The 20,849-nt window shown below is 35.7% G+C and overlaps 1 protein-coding gene across 1 annotated transcript in view; it reads right to left on the bottom strand.

Annotated features, from left to right (window-relative positions):
* The window catches only part of LOC103196476 (phospholipid scramblase 1-like), a 35,336-nt gene that overhangs the window by 5,362 nt on the left and 9,125 nt on the right, over positions 1–20,849 (bottom strand). The window contains exons 3-4 of the mRNA XM_042780852.1: positions 17,883–18,085; positions 8,678–8,839 (exon numbers count right to left, since the gene is read on the bottom strand). Of these exons, the coding sequence (XP_042636786.1) occupies positions 8,678–8,839; positions 17,883–18,085 (365 nt within the window). The remainder of the gene's footprint in view (positions 1–8,677; positions 8,840–17,882; positions 18,086–20,849) is intronic.

Raw genomic sequence — 20,849 nt, 5'->3', positions numbered from 1 at the left:
GAAAATTAGAAGTTGTCAAAAATTAAATGGATGCATAAAGATCAATATCCTAGGCATTCATGAGCTGAAATGGACTGTTTTGGGGCATTTTTAATCAGACAACTATATGATCTACTACGCCAGGAATGACAAATTGAAGAGGAATAAGTGGCGTTCATCATCACAAAGACTGTTTCAAGATCTATCCTGAAGTACAACGCTGTCAGTGATAGGATAATATCCATACGCCTACAATGAAGATCAGTTAATGCTACTATTTTTCAAATCTATGCACTAACCACCAAAGACAAAGATGAGGAAATTGAATATTTTTATCAACTTCTGCAGTCTGAAATTGACTGAACATGCAATCAAGACATGTTGATTATCCTTGGTGACTGGAATGCAAAAGGTGGAAGCAAAGAAAAGTTACTGGTAGTTGGAAGATATGGCCTTGGTGATTGAAATAACACTGGAGACCACATGATAGAATTTTGCAAGACTAATGACTTATTCATTGCAGATACCTTTTTTTAACAACATAATCAACAGCTATACATGTGGACTTCACCAGATGGAATGTACAGGAATCACACTGACTACATCTGTGGCAAGAGGAGATGGAGAAGTTTGATATCTTTGGCCAAAACAAGGCCAAGAGCTAACTGTGAAACAGACCATCAACTGCTCATATGTACACTCAAGTTGAAGTTGAAGGCAATTAAAACAAGTCCCTGAGAGCCAAAATATGACCTTGATAATATCCCTCCTGGATTTAGAGACCATTTAAAGAATAGATTTGATGCATTGAACACTAGTGACTGAAATCCAGACGAATTGTGGGATGACATCACGATCATCATCCATGAAGAAAGCAAGAGGTCATTAGAAAGCCAAGAAAGGAAGAAAAGACCAAAATGGATGTCCAAAAAGACTCTGAAACTTGCCTTTGAGTGGAGAGTAGCTAAAGAAACTGGAAGAAATAACAAAATAAAAGAGCTGAACAGAAGATTTCAAAGAGCAGCTTGAGCAGACAAAGCCAATTACTGTAATGGAATGCACAAAGACTTGGAGTTATAAAGCCAAAAGGGAAGAACATGCTCAGCATTTCTCAAGATGAAAGAACTAAGGAAGAAATTTAAGCCTTGAGTTGCAATGTTGAAAAATTCTATGGGAAAAATATTGAATGACGCAAGAAACATTAAAAGAAAATGGAAGGAATACACAGAGTCACTGTACCAAAAAGAATTGTTTGATATTCCTCCATTTCAGGATGTGGCATATGGTCAAGAATCAATGGTATTGAAGGAAGAAGTTGAAGCTGCACTGAATAAATTGGTGAAGAACAAGGCTTCAGGAATTGACGGAATATCTATTGAGATGTTTCAACAAATGGATGCCCTGCTGTAGGCACTCACTTGGTTATGCCAAGAGATTTGGAAGACAGCTACCTGGCCAACTGACTGGAAGAGATCCAAATTTTTACCCATTCCAAAGAAAGGTGATTCCACAGAATCTGGAAACTATCAAACAATATCATTAATATCGCATGAAAGTAAAATCTTACTGAAGATAATTCAAAACCAGTTGCAGCAGTATATTGACAGAGAGCTTCCAGAAGAGCAAGCTGGATTCAGAAGAGGATGTAGAATCAGGGAAATCATTGCTGGTGTCAGATTGGTCTTAGCTGAAAAGAAAGAATACCAGAAAAATGTTTGCATATGTTTTATTGACTATGAAAAGCATTCAATTATGTGAATCATAACAAATTATGGATAACATTGATAAGAATGGGAATACCAGAACACATGACTCTGTGTTTCTCATGACTGTACTCATGAGAAATCTGTACATAGATCAGGAAGCTGTTGTTTGAACAGAACAAGGGGATATTACATGGCTCAAAATCAAGAAGGAAGCCCATCAAGGTTATATCCTTTCATCATACTTATTCAACTTGTATTCTGAGTAAATAACCCAAGAAGCTGGACTGTATGAAGAAGAATGTGACATCAGGATTGGAGGAAGACTCATTAACAACCTGTGATATGCAGATGACACAACTTTGCTTGCTGAAAGTGAGGATGACTTGAAGCACTTGCTGATGAAGATTAAAGACTCCAGTCTGCAGTATGGATTACACTTCAATACAGAGAAAGCAAAAGCCCTCACACTGGTCCAATAAACAGCTTCACAATAAGTGGAGAAAATATTTAAGTTGTCAAGGGCTTCATATTGCTTGGTTTTACAATCAGCACCAATGGGAGCAGCAGTCAAGACATCAGACAATGTATTGCATTGGGCAAATCTGCTGCAAAAGACCTCTTTCAAGTGGTGAAGAGCGAAGATGTCTCCTTGAAGACTAAGGGGCACCAAACCCAAGCTATACTATTTTCTATCACCTCTTAAGCATGTGAGAACTGGACAATGAACAAGGAAGACATAAGAAGAGTTGATGCTTTTGAGTTGTGGTTTTGACGCAGAATACTGAAAGTACCATGTACTATCTTAGTCTGGCAGTTCCAACAAGGTGATCGTGCTTGTATATAAAATACCAGTGGTAAAATTTCCATCATTACAGTAACATTAAAGCCACCACAGTATGACACACTGACAGGTGAGTGTTGGCCTTTGTAAGTAGTATCAAGGAATAAAGGGAGAAGAGAAATATGGGAAGGGTTTAAGCAAAGAAACAGCCATTGGATTTATATTTCTAAGATAATAACTCTGGCTGTAATGAAAAGAATAGAAGAAAAAGCAAAAATAGAAGTGGAAAGACCAATTTGGAACTAATGCAATTATTTAGACTAGAGATAATGAAGGGTTGTACTGGGAAGATAAAGTAGAAATTTAAAAAAAAAAAAAACAACAGATAAATTTAACAGATATTTTGGAAAGATAATAAGATAATGGATTGATGATGGATTTTATGGTGAGTTTGAGGTAAATGGCATTGACAATATCCTTTATTCTCTTGCTTCATTGTTCCTTTATCACAACCAATTGATGAAACTCTTCCCTGGGGTAGATCTACTATTTGCCTTGTCTATATCCACTCTCTAGGCTAATGAGTTACTCTGAGAAAAGCAAAGATGGTAGAATACTAGTGTCATTATAAAATTATAATCTTCAGTTGGGCCCTCACCGTACAGGCGTTAATTTTTATGTATCACTCTCTTCCATTCTTCACTTTCATTATGTAAAATCTTCTCCACTCTTTTCAGAACTCTAAAAACATGATTCCTCCTTGTGATAGGAAGGGTTGTATGGTATCATAGCTGGGCCATGATTCTCAATAGTTCAGCATTTATGATGTAGTCACCCCTCATGATGATATCTCATAAAATGCAATCACTTTCATGATGAGATCTTCTGTGAGCAGCCAATCAGTTGAAAGGGAGTTTCCTCAAGGCTGTGGCTTGCTTCCAATATATTTGGATGTGTTGGCAAATATCTCTGGCTTTTTGTTCAATTTGGATCCTGCATCTGGCTCATCATCATCTGACTTCTGCAGCTTGGACTTGAACCAGTGGCCTTCCATATTGCCTCCCAATCTTGGGATTGTTGCTTTTGCAGACAGTGAACCAACAACCTGCCAATTTAGCATATTTACCAATCAAGAAAATACATCAGCTTCCAAAGTCACCAACTTGCTGTATTTCCTGTTGATCTTGGGTGCATCGGCCCCTGCAGCTACATGTCAGAGGATGCTTCCAGCTTAATGTCTGACCCACAGTCTCGTGACTTGCCAGCCTGAACCACGAACGATTTCCCAGAGATAAATTTCTCTATATACATAGGTAGATAGATATTGATATATATAGATATAAACATCATTGATTTCTCTTCTCTAGAGAACCCAGCCTAAGATATTCCTCATTCTCAGCACATCACATTATTTCTTAGATAGCAGAGAAGACAGAAGCCACTAGTTAGGGAATTATTAAACTCCCAGGCACAAAACCTATAAATTTACTGCAGCTACACTAACACTTCCTCCTTCCTGTTTTAACAAATAAGTCACCTCTATGCCTCTTTGTTCAAACCCACCAGCAACTCCTCAGAAGGAAGATGGGGCAATCTACTTCCGTAGTGATACTGCCTTGGCAACCCAAGGAGGGGTCGCTGTTAGTCGGGTCCGACTCGAGGGCACATAACAATAACAACAACATGCCTCTTTGAGACTAATTTCCTACATGGGCCTTAGTTCCTATACTAATCAAGAGAATGGGTTTGTTGAGTATTCAACCTCTACTGTGTGTCCACACTTTCCCACTCATTTGATACCTTTCCTTTGAAAGTTAACATGCTAAAGTCACACTTTTGGTAAAAATACTTCCTATTTTTTTGTGTGCCTCGAGCCAGCCAGGAATAAGACTATTGTAAGTCAATGAGGCAAGTCTTGAAAGTGCAAGGCCAGATCCTGTTTTTATTTTTATTTTTATTTTTTTGGCATTATTTTTTATTAATTAAAATTATATTGAAATATCATTTATCTTAAATACTGAAATTTTTGGTGTTCCCTTAAATTTTACACCTGGAGCTAGTTCTGCATTTGCTTCGGAAGGAAGGTTGGGCAATCCTACTTCCGTAGTGACACTGCCTCGGAAACCCAAGGAGGGGTCGCTATGAGTCCGGGCCAACTCGACGGCAAACAACAACAACAACAACAGGATAATCTGGTGGTGTAATGCCTAAGGCATTTGCGTGCTAACCAGACTGGCTGTTCAAACTCACCAGCCACTCCTAAGAAGAAAGACTGGGCAATCTACTTCCGTAGAGATACTGCTTCAGAAACCCAAGGAGGGGTCACTATGAGTCGGAACTAACTTGACAGCAGTGGGTTTGTTTGGTTTGGTAGACCTAGTCCTGTATCTAGCTACTATTTTACGTCTCTCCTCTCCTTTGTAGAGAAAAGTATATTAAAAGATTGCCCTTATTCATGGACAAGATAACTCTTACAAACCTGTGACCTTCTCTTCTTATTCCTTACTCTTGGAGCTTACCCAAGATTTTAAGTTTTAAAATGTTTTTGCTTCAGATTTAGAAGAAATAGGAAGTGTTTATACAACTTAGAGAAAGTTTTGAAGACTCTAAAGTAGGATTCATTATATCATACTGTGAAATACAAAACAATACACAAAAGTATTTGAATATTTTGATATCAAAAATGAGCCAAGGTTGTACTGGCCTCCAGAGTTATATGCAAAGACCACACTGTTCCATTGGTTTCAAATTAGTATAAAGAACAGTAGAGTTTTGTGAGCTTATTTTATTATTGTACAAATTATATATGTGATTGTTGTTGTTAGGTGTCATTGAGTCATCTCCGACAGATAATGACCTTGTATACAATAGAACGAAACACTATGCCAGTCTCACAATCATTTCTACACATGTGCCCATCATTGCAGCCACTGTGTCAATCCATCTTATTGAGGAACCTCCTCTTTTTCATTCACCTTCCACTTTACCAAGCATGATCTCCTTCTCCAGGGAATGGTCCCTTCTCACAACATGACCAAAGTAGGTCAGAGGAAGTCTGGCCGTTCTTGCTTCCAAGGAGCATTCTGGCTATGCGTCTTTCAGGTCCGATTTGTTAGTTTTCCTGACAGTCCATGGTACTTTCGGCATTCTTTGCTAACACTACAACTCAAAAGGATCAACTATTTTTTGGTCTTCCTTATTTATTGTCCAGCTCTCACATGCATACGAGATGGCTGAAAATACCATGGCTTGGGTTAGGCACACCTTACTCTTCAAAGAGATATCTTTGTTCCTCAACATTTTAAAAAGGTCTTCTGCAGCAGATTTACCCAGTGCAATATGTTGTCTGATGTCTTGACTGTTGCTTCCATTGGTGTTGATCATGGAAATAAGTAATATGAAATCTTTGACAACATCAATCTTTTCTCCATTTATTATGATGCTGCTTATTGGTCCAGTTTTGAGGATCTTAATTTTCTTTATGTTGAGATGTAATCCATATTGCAGACTGTAGTGTTTAATCTTTATCAGTGTTTTGTCATCCTCACTTTTGGCAAGCAAAGTTGTGTTGTCTTCATATTGCAAGTTGTTGATGAGTCTTCCTCCAATCCTGATATCCCATTCTTCTTCATATAGTCCAGCTTCTAGAATTATTTGCTCAGCCTACAGATTGAATAAGTATGGTGAAAGGATACAATCCTGACACACTCCCTTACTGATTTTAAACCATTCAGTATGCCCTACTTTGTTCCAGTGACACCTCCTGGTTTATGTACAGGTTCCTCATGAGCACAATTAAATATTCTGGAATTCCTGTTCTTCTCAATGTTATCCACAATTTGTATGTTCCACATAATTGAATGCTTTTGCATAGTCAATAAAACACAAGTAAATATCTTTCTGGTATTCTTTGCTTTCAGCCAAGATCCATCTGACATCAGCAATGATATCCCTCATTCCACATCCTCTTCTGAATTCAGCTTGCATTTCTGGAAGCTCTCTGTCAATATATTGTTGCAAACATTTTTGAATTATCTTCAGCAAGATTTTACTTGGGTGTGATATCAATTATATTGGTCAATAATTTCCACATTTGGTTGGATTACCTTTCTTTGGAACGGGTACAAATATGGATCTTTTCAAGTCAGTTGGGCAGGTAGATGTCTTCCAAATTTCATGTCATAGATGAGTAAGTGCCTCCAGTAGGGCATTCATTTGTTGAAACACCTCAAAAGGGATTCCGTCAACTCCTGAAGCCTTGTTTTTCTCCAATTTCTTCAGTGCAGTTTTGACTTCTTTCTTCAATACCATTGCCTCTTTATCACATACCACCTCCTGAGATAGATGAACATCAATTGGTTCTTTTTGGTACAGTGACTGTGTGTATTCCTTCCATCTTCTTTTGATGTTTCCTTCATCATTCAGTATTTTGCCCTTAGAATCTTTCAATATTGCAACTTGAGGCTTGAATTTTTCCTTTAGCTCTTTCAGCTTGAGAAATGCCAAGGGTATTCTTTCTTTTAGGTTTTCTAACCCCAACTCTTTGCACATTTCATTATAATAATTAACTTTGTCTTCTTGAGCTGCTCTTTGAAATCTTCTGGTAGGCTCTTTATTCTTGTCAATTCTTCTGTTTGCTTTAGCTACTCTCTGCTCCAGGGCAAGTTTCAGAGTCTCTTCTGACAACCATTGTGGTCTTTTCTTCTTTCTTATCTTTTTAGTGACCTTTTGCTTTCTTCATGGATGATGTTCTTGATGTCATCCCACAATTCATCTGGTTTTCAGTCACTGGTGTTCAATGCATCAAATCTGTTCTTTAGATGGTCTCTAAATTCAGGAGGGATATAATCAAAGTTGTATTTTAGCTTTTGTGAACTTGTTTTAGTTGTCTTCAGCTTCAATTTGAACTTGCATATGAGCAGTTGATGGTCTGTTCTACAGTCAGCTCCTGGCTTTGTTTTGGCTGAAGATATTCAGCATCTGCTAATCATAATAAGTGTCACTAAACTGATATTTTGGTTACCTAGTGCCGCTCTGACGAGAAATATACCATAGATGGGATGGCCTTAACAAACAGTTGTTTATTCTCACAATTTGGAGGCTTTAAGTCCAAGTTCAAAGTGCCAGGCTCTAGACGCTGGGTGAAAGCCCCTCAACCTTGGGGTCCAGCTCTGTCTTCTGCTCCCAGCCCACTGGAGCTAGAGGCATTTCTTCATTCAGACAGCTGCTGGCTGCTGAGGCTGAGAAGCGCCAAGGTTGAAAAGGAAAAAGTCACAGTCCTGATATTATCAAACCACATGGCAGGCCATTAACTTAAGTCCATTATAAGTCCCAAGGTTGGCAGAGCATTGCAGGCTGCTGAGCAACAACATGGCTACATGCAGGGTCCAAGCATGCCATAGGCTAGAGACCATTCTCAAAGCTTCTCCTTAAATACAGGAAGCAGGCCACATCCCAAAGGCAGCTACTCAGCTGCTTGTGGTAGATCCCACCATGGAGTTGATTGCCAGTCTCCTAATCGGGATTAACTATCACCAACTGCCCAGCCACTCAACCAGGTCCAGCCAAGTTGACACACAAACCAGACTACCACAACTGAATAGACATAATTCTAAAGAAGGAGAAAAATCATGTAACACTTTAATTAGACTGTAGCCTAATTTCTGCTTATGTATTTCAAATATTAAAGAAAAAAAAAGCGTCCTTGATGAAAGGTTGGAAAGAACTGCTTTCTTCATATATAATCTCTAATCAAACTGACAAGATATTCTCTAATGCTTTAGAATCTTCAGATTTAAAGTAGTGTGTTGGTTGTTTAGTTTTATTAACAATATTTAGAACATTTAGTAATTTGCCTCTCAAATTATTATCCATGAATACTACCCATGATTTGACCAGTAATTGGTAAGCACTTACATTTTTAAAATTTGTATTATTCCAGTTTCATAAATTTATGACTTGTTAAAGGTATATTAATTAGCATTAACATATTAACATATTATGTATAATTAATCTCAGATTATTTCATTACTGTGCAATAAAATTTCATTTTTCCTTTCAATATTCTTTGAAATGTTATATACCAAACTTAAAAGGTAATTTAAAAGATCCCTTATAAGCTGCATGAACTTTGTAAAGTTTAATGATGTTCTTGATGTCATAAAGTCAATTAATCAGAGCATACTAATTTAAAAAATTTCCAAATACTCACATTAAAATTTACATTCTTGAAACATTTGCAGAGCATGCATGGCCCTCTGATTTTCATTACATCCTCTTTATCCTCATTTTTTATTTTAAACTTTGGCAAAAATGGGTGACAGGATTGATAAATATATCCAATTGTGTTACCAGGTGGAGCCTCAACTGTAACCTACAAAAGGTTGAAAAGTATAATATTGATTAAATGAAATATGTTAGATTTGAAAGTAACATTATGTTTAGTTACATGCTACATTTAGCTTAGCACTTTGGATATTTGAACAGAACGTTCTGAGTTTGAGGCATGCCTTAAATTTGAAAATGAAGATGTAAATGAAAAGATCCAGGATTTAAGTATCAAAACTCTGAGTGGACCTGAATCTGTTGTCTACTGATTACATAGAATGTGACAATTAACTCTGAACTTCACTCTCAAAATTCACATTCAAATCAAACCAAACTCACTACCATCAAGTAAGTCATTTCTAACTCATAAGAACCCCTATTGGGTTTCTGAGGCTACAATCTTTGCAGAAGTAGATTGCCCCATCTTCTTTGACAGAGTGGCTGGTGGGTTTGAACCGTAATCTCCTTCTTTAGGCCATCACGGGGATTACTTTGTAAATTGCCATTCCCATGAGATATGCCTTAAAGTCCAGTCATACCAAAAATTGCTTATTACCCAACATGACAAGTATTTTCATGCCTCTATGCCAAAGCAAATAGGAATTCTCTAAAAATTTTTACCTCCCTGTTTTAGTTTCTTAGTGCTGCCATAACATAAATGTCACAAGTGGTGGTTTTCAAGAAAAGAAATTTATTTTTTCAAAGTCTGGAAGCTAAAAGTCCAAATCAGTATCTTGACCACGTCAATTCCTTCCTTGGTAGGCCTGGTTTCTTAATGTTTTTGCATGCAGATGATACTCACATGGCATCAGCTTTGCTTTATCTGTATTTCACTGTATCTATTCTGGTCTTTTCATAGCTCAGAAGTGATTAGGTTTAAGATCTATCCAATCCTGGTAAGATCTTATTAACAAAACCAAAGAAAAACTCTATTTCCAAACAAGACATATCCAGAAGTATGGGTTACAGGAATTCCACACTTTTTTTTTTTTTTTTTTTGATTGGGGAAACACAATTCAATCTGTAACACTCCCTATTGCTGATTAAAGCCCAGTTCAGCAAAATTAAGAGTCTGGTTGACTAAATCAATGCACATACATATAATGGTTATTAGGCAGCCATTTAAAATAATGAAGATGCTCTATGCATACTGATATAAATAATCTTCATTTTTTGTGTGCTAAAAGAGTAGAAGGGTATGCTGCCAACTGTGCTAAACACACACACACACACATTACATATATAGGCATATCATACACATATTGGTACAATAACTGTGGAAGAATAGAAATGCAGTAATTGTTGTATTTGAAGAAAGATATAGGAGGTCTGGCAAATGCTTTTCGGTACATAAGTATTATCCATTCAAAAAATAAATGAAGACTGCTGGATCAAGATGTTGGTAGTAGTGATATAATATGTGATTCTCCTGCAAACTGCCCTCCCCCAAAAAACAATGTAGAGCAAGTATGATAGTAAAAAACAAACCAAACCAGTATCAAATTCTTTATCAGAATTTGATTTTAAAAATACAACAAAAAGTCTAAAATAGAAGCAATATAAAAACAAGTGACAAGATAATTCTAATTTCCAAAGAACCCTGAGATTTCTAACTAATATTCAGCCCAAATAAGAAAGGGATTACATTTAGAATAGAAGAGAACCAGTCTCTTTGATAGGTGAAAATGAGTGGAACTTCACAGCCTATAATCTGCTGACAATGTAAGAGGACTGTGAGAAATTTAAATAGTGCTGAAGCTGCCTAAGCTTAAACTCTTGAAATTACCCATGCAAAACTCCCTTTCTGGGCAACGCCACGTACTGACAAGAAACTGTGCAAACTGCAACAAACTGAGCAAGATAGGAAGACTTGTCCTGAGGTGAAAGAATAAGAAGTTCAGATAAAGGTAGAGGTGGTGAACAGAGAAAGTAGATCTCAAACATGAACTAAGGCTGTATTCCTAACCTTTCATAATAAAACAGAAGAAAGATGCCTAGAACTACACATTCTTGTAAGAATCTCCCCAAAAGACAAAACCTAAGGCAAGCCAATATGAGCAATACAAAAGAATTGATGTTGAATATCTTGCAGTGATATAATAAAAAGAAAATAATGTCCAAATAATGTTTCTATAAACAATGAAGTTACCAGAACCTTCCCATAAAGGAAACTGTTAATATCAAGAATATATTTTAACCTTAAAAGCTATGAATAAACAATATAAAGCAGAATTAGAAAAACTCAGAAAATAAGTGCCTAGACAAAAACAGGAAATGAAAACAGAAATGGCAAACTGCAAGAAAGAATTAGAAGAAAAGAAAGATAAGTTCAGGAATTAAATTTGTACTAGAAGGAATATAAAATGAAATGCCATAGAAGTGATCATAATAGAATAGAATGCAGTAAAAGAAGGGCTAATATATGTCTAATAACAGTGCCCAAAGAGGTAAAACAAAATTATGAAATGTAACAAATACTAAATGTTAAAACTCAATAAAACTCCTTTAGATAGAAGAAAAATGTGATTTTATACGTTGGAAAGAAAAAGCCTGAAGAAAATCAACCTAATATTATCAAGAAAGTATTGTAATTCCAGAATATTATTCCAGATAATATTGTAATTTAAAGGCAAAAAAAAATGGAGGAATTTAGTAAAGATGTCCAAGCCATTTGTAAGAAGAGTTGGCATGTAATCTACTTCAAATCTGGGGCAGTAAAGAAAGAGAAAGAGGATGTTGTTAACACATTTTGACAATACACTTAAGCTAGGATTATCCCAAACAATTTTGTATATATAATATGGTTACACAAATTAAAAGGAGAAAATCATATTGTCAATTGACCTTTTGGCAAGAATAGCTGCACTTTATCCTAGTAGAAATGGATTAATATTAAATATTTGAGGAAAGAAAATGTAATCCAAGGAATTTATATCATCTCAACTGGCTTTTAACAGGTACAGATCATGACCAAACTGCAATGAATCTGCAAAAGGACAGGGGATATTGCTTTTTTGAATTTCTTATGGGAAACCTAACCAGGTAAAAGGCATGGAAAACCAAGATAATTGTGTGATCATTGACACTGAAAATATTTCCCTATTGGGCTAACCCTAAAGGAGGAAAGAAAAATGGAAAGAATAGCATTTAATGATTAAATGTGGAAGAGTATAGCAATCCAAAAATGGAGGACCAAATGATAGGAAAAACTATGATGAATAGTATGAAGTTTATATGCAGACTATATGCACCAACACTATACATAAAATGTAACTACAAAAATAATGTGAAAGGGCAAAGTTCCACTTTTTAGAAATTCTGTTATCAGAAACTGGAGGTGAGTCTTCACTTGGAAAAAGGTAAGGGTACTGGTTGAATTCCCTGTTTATTTATTTTTTTTTTTCATAGCTTCTCATATAAGAGTAAATCCCATTCAGGGTGGCACAGGGTAGTGAAAACTTGGATAGAAACCTGCAGTCTTATTAGTTGAGAAATCAGAGGATAGGGATTAGGACAACACAGCTGGTGGAAAGTGAAAGAGGGAATCCTAGAAAGGGGAGAGCCACAAAGACAGCACAAAATTTTGTGTATAAATTCTGCCCAAATTTCTGGCTGACCCTCGATTTATGCCTTTGCGGGGAAGATTCCAAGTTGCCCATTGAAGGCTAAAATTTCTGAACAGAAATTTCAGCTACTCCTACTGCTAGAGAGATGGAATTTTGATTTTGAGTTCATAGAAGTTAATTGCTTAAAGAAAGAAATCAAAAGAGCTAAATTTCTTTGAAGGAAAATGAGAAAATCCATAGTCTGCACAATGTATGATACAATTTAAACTGACTACATATACAGAGAAAGACAGAGAGAGGATAAAAAAAAAAAAGAGTTTTATTTTCTGTGGTACTCCTAACAGGAATACTGTATACTCCACAGTGGTACACTAACTCCCTCTGCATGCCCATCTACCCACAAGCTCTGAAGGTCTGTTTCCTGCTTGCCTGACCATTGTGGACTAGCTCTGATCCAGGCAAGGCTGCAAACTTCTCTACCGCCCAGTAGGCTGCACCCACACTTCTCCAAGAAGATCTAAATTTAATCCCTGTGCTTTCTTGGGTACTCTCCCTTAGCCCTGGAGGTATCCCTTAATGGTTTCTTTATATTTTCATAGTTATTCTCCTTTCAAAAGGGCTCTGGTAGCACAGTGCCTAAGGTATCTGACAGGTAACTGGAAGGTTGGTGGTCAAACCCACCAGCTACACTGCAGAAACAGAAGTAGATTGCCCAGTGTTGTTTACCATTATGGAAACCCAGTGGGGGTCATCATGAGTTGGAGTCAACTCAACATCAGTGGGTTTGGTTTGGTTGTATTTTCTTATCAAGCTTATTTCTTTATATTAAACTTCTTTTTAGATTACCATGAAGTTTCTGTTTACTGATAACCTAGATTGATACAATAACTGATAAAGTTAAAAAAAAATGAAGAGAAGTTAGAAAATAATTTTAACTAAATAAAATTAAAATGGAACTTACCAAATTTATAGTTAAGCAACTTTCAGAAGGATACACACACACACACATAACATATATAGTTGAATATACATATAGTTGACATTCAGAAACAGGAAGCCTGAATATCTGTAAATTTATTAAGAAACTTTTTAATTTAAAGGTAAAAAACCTTTAAATTAATATCTTAGGAATTTGACTGATAACCAGAAAATTGGCAGTTCAAACCCACTGGTCACTTCACAGAAGGAAGATGAGGTATTCTACTTCCATAAAGATTTGCTTCCTTGGAAACCCAATGGGGGTCACTATGAGTCTGGAACAACTCAATGGCAGCAGGACATATGTATATGGAGCTCTAATACTGTGGTAGCTAAGGCATTTAGCTGCTAACCAGAAGTTCAGGAATTCAAACCCACCAGCTGCTCAGCAGGAGGAAGATTAATCAATCTACTTCCATAAAGATTTACAGCCTTGGAAACCCAACGGGGGTTGCTATGAGTCAGAATTGATTTGATGGCAGGGGAGATCATAGAGAGATAGATAGATATAATATATATATATATAAAACCAATGATCAAATTTCTGTTTTGAGAAGCTACAAAAAGTAGTAGAAAAGATAATAAAGACTAGAGGGGAAAATATCAATGAAACAAGAAATGGATAAATATTAGAGAAAATAAATGAATCCAAAATCTGATTCTTTGGAAAGACCAATAAAATTCATTAATGTAAGCATGACAAAGAAGAAAAATTCAAATCAATAATCTTAGAAATGAAATAGGGGCCATCACTTACATAACATACAAATGTGAAAGGATAATAAGGGAAAATATGAACAACTTTATGCAAACAAATTAAACAACAAAGAAAATAGGCAAATACTTTGAAAGACAGAAATTATAAAAAAAAAAAATGACTCAAGAAGAAATAGAAAACCTGAAAATGTCAGTATCAATTAAAGAATTTTTAAATTTAAAATTAAAAACTTACACACACATAATTCCAGGCTGAGATGATTTCACTGATGTATACAATAAAACGTTTAGGGAAGACATATTACCAATCCTGCACATACTCTTTAAGGAAAAAAAAAGTAATACAGAATACTTCCTAACTCTTTTGATAAGACCAGAATTATCCTAATACTAAAGTCAAAGACTTAAGAAAAAGAAAACTACAAACTTACATATTGTAAATATTGATACAGAAACATAGCAAAATAAATCTAGCAATATGTAATAAGAATAATGACCATGTGCACATGAGAATTATCCCAGGAAAGCAATATTTAAAAAAAAATCAATTGTTATAATTACCATATTTTCAGGAAAAGAAAATGACATAGTTCACTCAATAGATATGGAAAAAAGATTTAAAAATATATAAAAATTTTACAATAAAAACTCAGAAACTTAAGAATAAATGAGATCTTTCTTGACCTGATGAAAGAGATCTATAATAAACCTATAGATAATATTGTACTTACTGATAAAGATTTAATCCTTTTCCCCAAAACCAGGGGAAAAAGGTAAAGCTATATTTTCTCCCAATTCTCTTCAATGTTATATTACAGCTTACTTTTGACATAGCATCAGGAAAGACCAATTACTAGAAAAGGACATATTTAGTAAATTAGAGGGCCCCTCAATGAGATGGATTGATGTAATAGTTGCAACAATGGACTCAAACATGCCAAAGATCATGAAGATAACACAGACTGCACAGAGTTTAGTTCTGTTATCTGTAAGTTCAGGAGTCAGAGAAATCTACATGGCATCTAACAACAACCATCACCCAAAAAGGTAATACATATATGCACACATATACAAATAAATAGCATATAGATGACAAATGAAGAAGTAAAATTCTCTTTATTTACATAATACTTAATTGTAATGAAAACTTCATGCAATGCACTGCTGTGGAGTCAGATCCAACTCATAGCCAACTCTACTTGGTTTCCAAGGTGGTATCACTACAGAAGTAGCTTGCCCAATCTATAGTAAAACTTAATTAATGTACAAACTGTTGTTGTTATGTGCTGTCAAGTTGGCTCTGACTCATAGCGACCCCTCCTTGGGTTGCCGAGGCAGTGTCACTACAGAAGTAGATCACCCAACCTTCCTTCCAAGGAGTGGCTGGTGGGTTTGAACTGCCAGCCTTCTGGTTAGCAGGCAAGTGCCTTAGGCACTATGCTACCAGACCTCCTAAGCTACTAGAATTCCTACATGATTGTGGTAAAGTCAATGGATAAAAAGTCAATATACAGAGATCAATTCTTTTTCTATACACTAGCAACAAAAATGAGAAAATTAAATTGAAAATATGATTTGTAATTATATCTTAAAACAAGAAATACCAAAAGTATCCCTACTAGAATGTGTATAAGACTAAAATAACTATTACTGGGAGCTATTAAAGAAGATCTAAGTAACAGGAGAGTTACACTATGAACATTGAAAAGAAAATTTAATATAGTAAGATCCTAATGTTTCCCAAATTAATCAATAGATTAAATGCCATTTCAATTAATATCTGAACAAAATTTGATACAAAATATTTTTTTTCTAAAATTTATATTAAGATGAAAATGACTTAGAAAAACCAACCAATTTTTAAAAAGAAACACAAGAAGTCAAACTGCCTGATAGTAAGACTTATTCTAAAGCTAGAGTAGTGTTGTAGTATTGGCTAAGGATTGATACACAGATCAATAGAATAATAAAAGAGTATAGAGCCCAGAAAAGGACCCATAAATTAATTGGCAATTAGTTTCCAAAAATAAACCAAGATAATTCAATACACAAAGGATACTCTTTTCCAAAATACACAGCTTGAACAATTGAATATCAAATTGGAAAATAAATAACTCCAAAGCTTTATTCACTTATAGGAAAGAAAAATTAACTCAACATGGATCATAGACATAAATAGAGAACTTCCAGAGAAAATAATTGTAAGAGAGATTCTTTGCTTCATTGTAGTTGCCAAGAATTCCTTCCAAACCAGAACCAAACCCATGGCCGTTGAGTTGGATCTAACTCATAGCAACCCCTCCTTGGGTTTCTGAGGTGGTATCACTTACGGAAGTAGATTCCTTACACCACCAAAACAAAAAAAGAAAAAAGGATAAACCATAAAAGAAAATATATGATAAATTAGATTTCCATCAAAATGGAAAGCTTCTGCTTATGCAAGAACACTATAAAGAAAATGCAAGACGTATACCTGGGGGCAATATTTATAATGCATGTCTCTGACAAGGGACTTACACTCAGTGTATATGATTAATTCTTATAACTAACAATAATAAGACACTCTTATGGTAGGTAAGGTTATGTGTCAATTTGGCTGGGCCTGGTTGAGTGGCTGGGCAGCTGGATGTAGTTATTCCAATGATGAGACTGGTAATCAGCTCCATGGTGGAATCAACTAGAGCAGCTGAGTAGCTGCCTTAGAGCTGTGGTCTGCTTCCAGTATATAAGAAGATACTCTGTGAAAGTTCTTGAGCTTCTTGGCACATTTGGATCCTGCATTTGGCCTAGTCATTGGTGAGTGGCCTACCATTGTGTCTGCCAGTCTTGGGAATGTGTCTCAACTTAAACTCGTGGCCTGCTGTGTTGCTTGATAATCTTTGGACTGTGCTATTTTACTTGTAGACTTTGAGTTTGTCAGTGTCAGGAGCCAGCAGCTGTGTGAGTTAAGAGAAGCCTCCAGCTTCAGTGGGCCAGGAACAAAAGGCAGAGCTGAAGCCCAAAGTCAAGGGGCCTTCACCCAGCCCCTAGAGCTGGCACTTTGAACCCAGACTTCTAGCCTCCTAAACTGTAAGAGAACAAACCCCTGTTTGTTAAAGATATACATTTGTGGTACATCTGTCATAGCAGCACTAGACAACCAATACAAGACTGATTTTATAATGGGCAAAAGATGTGAATATTTTATATTAAAAAGATATTCAAGTAGCTGATAAACACATGAAGAGAAATGCAAATAAAAACCACAATAAGATGCCAGTATGTATCCCCATTGAATGGCTAAATTTAAAAAAAAAATAAATGATAGTACCAAATGTGGGTAAGGATACAGAGTTAATGGAACTCATACATTTCTGGTGGGAATATAAATAGATATACTTTGGAAAACAGTTTTTTAATAAGGTTAACATATACTTACCTAACTAATAACCCAGAAATGCCACTCCATTTTTTTTTTTTACTCAAGATAAAAGCAAACATACTTCTATATTGAGATCTATACATGAATTTCATAACATTATTCATAGTAGCAAAAAACTGAGAAGTCTATCTTGTTCAGTTTATGTCTATTATAGACAATAAAAACTTGCCTCTGATAACAGGCTATTTGAGACCACTGTTGTTTGAAAAAAAATAATGTTCTGCACAATTCTTACTCTGAAGCTATGTGGTATCAAAATTGAATTCTCTCTAACATGTTTCATTCCAGACAGTTTTTTGTAGGCAAACTCAATGTTTAAGTAAGCGTTAACATGCTGACTAGTATTGAACTTTTTGAAGAAATTCAAATATATTTTCAGTCAAGTAGTGTATAAGATATTTACTGACCTTTTGGCAGCAGCAACATCTTAGAGATCTATGCAGAATAATTACATCTCGGCCTACATTATCATAAATTGTTATGGTAAAAGGCCTCAAATATCCACAAACGTGTCTGAAGAAACAATTGCTTTTCTCTTCTGCAAAATAGATTCTCTCTTGGTGCTTGTTCATGATATCATATTTGTTACTAGTTTCAAAACAAGTGAAGACTAAAGAGTGAAACAATGTGTTGAATTATTAGTAATAAGTAGTAATAATATGTGTAAATTGCATATCAAATTACATTCAACTATGGAACTTATATTGGGTAGTAAACTCCTGACTTTAATGCACTTATCTTCACTCTATCCTTGTTTCCCCATAGAGGAAAATGAAAAAGAAGGACTGAATACATTCTCGTTCCTTTCAGAGCTAAAATTCTATCCATGGCTATTTTGTATTATATTTGAACTTCAGGGAAGTTAATCTGTTACTATTACATTTCAGTTATTTTAATTTTAATCCTCTCTTCAGCTTTTCCTTCCCATGTTGTTGTTACTTGTAGTCAAGCTAATTCTGACTCTCATTAGGTTTCCATTGTCCATTGTAGAAACCAAGACTGTTTAACGTATGTTAAATTGGGTACAAACACTCATATATTATATGCATAAGAGAATAATCAATTTTACAAAGAAAACCAAAAAACTAAACCTAACTCACTACCACTTAGTCGATTCTGACTCACAGTAACCACTTTGGGTTTCTGAGGCGGTAAATCTTTATGGAAGAGGATTGACTCAGTAGATTGATCAGTCTTTGATCATATGTTGTTGATGTTGTTGTTGTTGTTAGATGCTGTCGAGTTGTCTCCATCTCATGGTGACCCTATGCACAGCAGAACGAAACACTGCCCAGTCCTGCGCTAGCCTCACGTTCCTTGCTATACTTGAGCCCATCGTTGCAGCCACTGTGTCTATCCATCTCATTCAGGGCCTTCCCCTTCTTTATTGACCCTCCACTTTATCAAGCATAATATCCTTCCCCAGGGAATGGTTCCTTCTGACAACACGACCAAAGTAGGTGAGATGACGTCTGGCCATTTCGCTTCAAAGGATCATTCCAGCTGCACTTCATCTAGGAGAGATTTGTTAGTTCTTCAGGCAGTCCTTGGTACTTTCAGTATTCTTCATCAACACCACAACTCAAAAGCATCAGCTCTTCTTTGGTCTTCCTTATTTGTTGTCCAGCTCTCACATGCATAAGAGGCGATAGAAAATACCATAGCTTGGGTTAGGTGCACCTTAGTCTTCAAGTAGACATCTTTGCTCTTCAGCACTTGAAAGAAGCCTTTTGCAGCTAATTTGACCAATGCAATACTTCATCTGATGTCCTGACTGATGCTTCCATTCGTGTTGCTTGTAAAGCCAAGGAATATGAAATACTTGACAACTTTAATCTTTTCTCATTTTATCATGACACTGTTTATTGGACCAGTTGTGAGGACTTTTTTGTTTTCTTTATATTGAGGCATAATCCATACTGCATACTGGAGTCTTTAATATTCATCAGTAAGTGCTTCAAGTCATCCTCACTTTCAGCAAGCAAAGTTGTGTCATCTGCCTATTACAAGTTGTTAATGAGTCTTCCTCCAATCCTGATGCCACATTCTTCTTCATATAATCCAACTTGGAAAACAGTTTTTTAATAAGGTTAACATATACTTACCTACCTAATAACCCAGAAATTCCACTCCTTTTCTTTTTTTTACTCAAGATAAAAGAAACCATACTTCTATATTGAGATCTATACATGAATTTCAAAGCATTATTCATAGTAGCTAAAAACTGCGAAGTCTATCTTGTCCAATTTATGTCTATTATAGATAATAAAAACTTGCCTCTGAGAACATTCTATCTGAGACCATTGTTGTTATAATGCAGCTTCTCAGATTATTTGCTCAGCGTACAAGTTGAATAAGTATGGTGAAAGGATACAACCTTGACACACTCCCTTCTTGATTTTGAACCATGTATTATCCCCTTGTTCTGTTTGAATGACAGATTCAAACTGTCAGAAAGATGGACTGAATACATTCTTGTTCCTTTCATAGCTAAAATTCTATCCATGGCTATTTTGTATTATATTTGAACTTCAGGGAAGTTAATCTGTTACTATTACATTTGAGTTATTTTAATTTTAATCCTCGCTTCACCTTTTCCTTCCCATGTTGTTGTTACTTGTAGTCACGCTAATTCTGACTCTCATTAGGTTTCCATTGTCGATTGAGAAACCAAGACTGTTTAACATATGTTAAATTTTACAGGTTAAATTGTACAGATCTATGTACAGGTTCCTCATGAGTACAATTAAGTGTTCTGGAATTCTCATTCTTTTTAAAGTTTTCCCCAATTTGTTATGATCCACTCAATTGAATGCATTTGCATAGTCAATAAAGCATAAGTAAACATCTTTCTGGTATTCTTTCTTTTCAGCTAAGATCCATCTGACATCAATGATGATATCACTCGCTCCATGACCTCTTCTCAATCCAGCTTGCATTTCTGGAAGCTCTCTATTAATATACTCCTGCAACCATTTTTGAGTTATCTTCAGTAAGATTTTACTTGCATTAATGTGCTAGTAAATGTGATATTAATTACATTGTTCAATAATTTCCACATTCTATGGGATCACCTTTCTTTGGAATGGGTACAAATATGGATCTCTTCCAGTCGGTTGGCCAAGTAGCTATCTTTTAAATCTCTTGGCATAATTGAGTGAGTGCCTCCAGCACGGCATCATTTGTTGAACCACCTCAGTGGGTATTAGGTCAATTCCTGAAGCCTTGCTCTTTGCCAGTTCCTTCAGTGCAGCTTTGACTTCTTCCTTCAACACCATTGGTTATTGATCATATGCCATCTCCTGAAATGGAAGAATATTGACCAGTTCTTTTTGGTACAGTGACTCTGAGTATTCCTTCCATCTTCTTTTGAT

Source organism: Orycteropus afer, unplaced genomic scaffold, assembly GCF_000298275.1.
Source record: "Orycteropus afer afer isolate SDZICR_OR568_19922 unplaced genomic scaffold, OryAfe1.0 scaffold00066, whole genome shotgun sequence".
Classification (NCBI taxonomy): Eukaryota; Metazoa; Chordata; class Mammalia; order Tubulidentata; family Orycteropodidae; genus Orycteropus; species Orycteropus afer.
The sequence above is the reverse complement of the archived record's forward strand: the minus strand, read 5'-3'. Positions and strand labels throughout refer to the sequence as shown.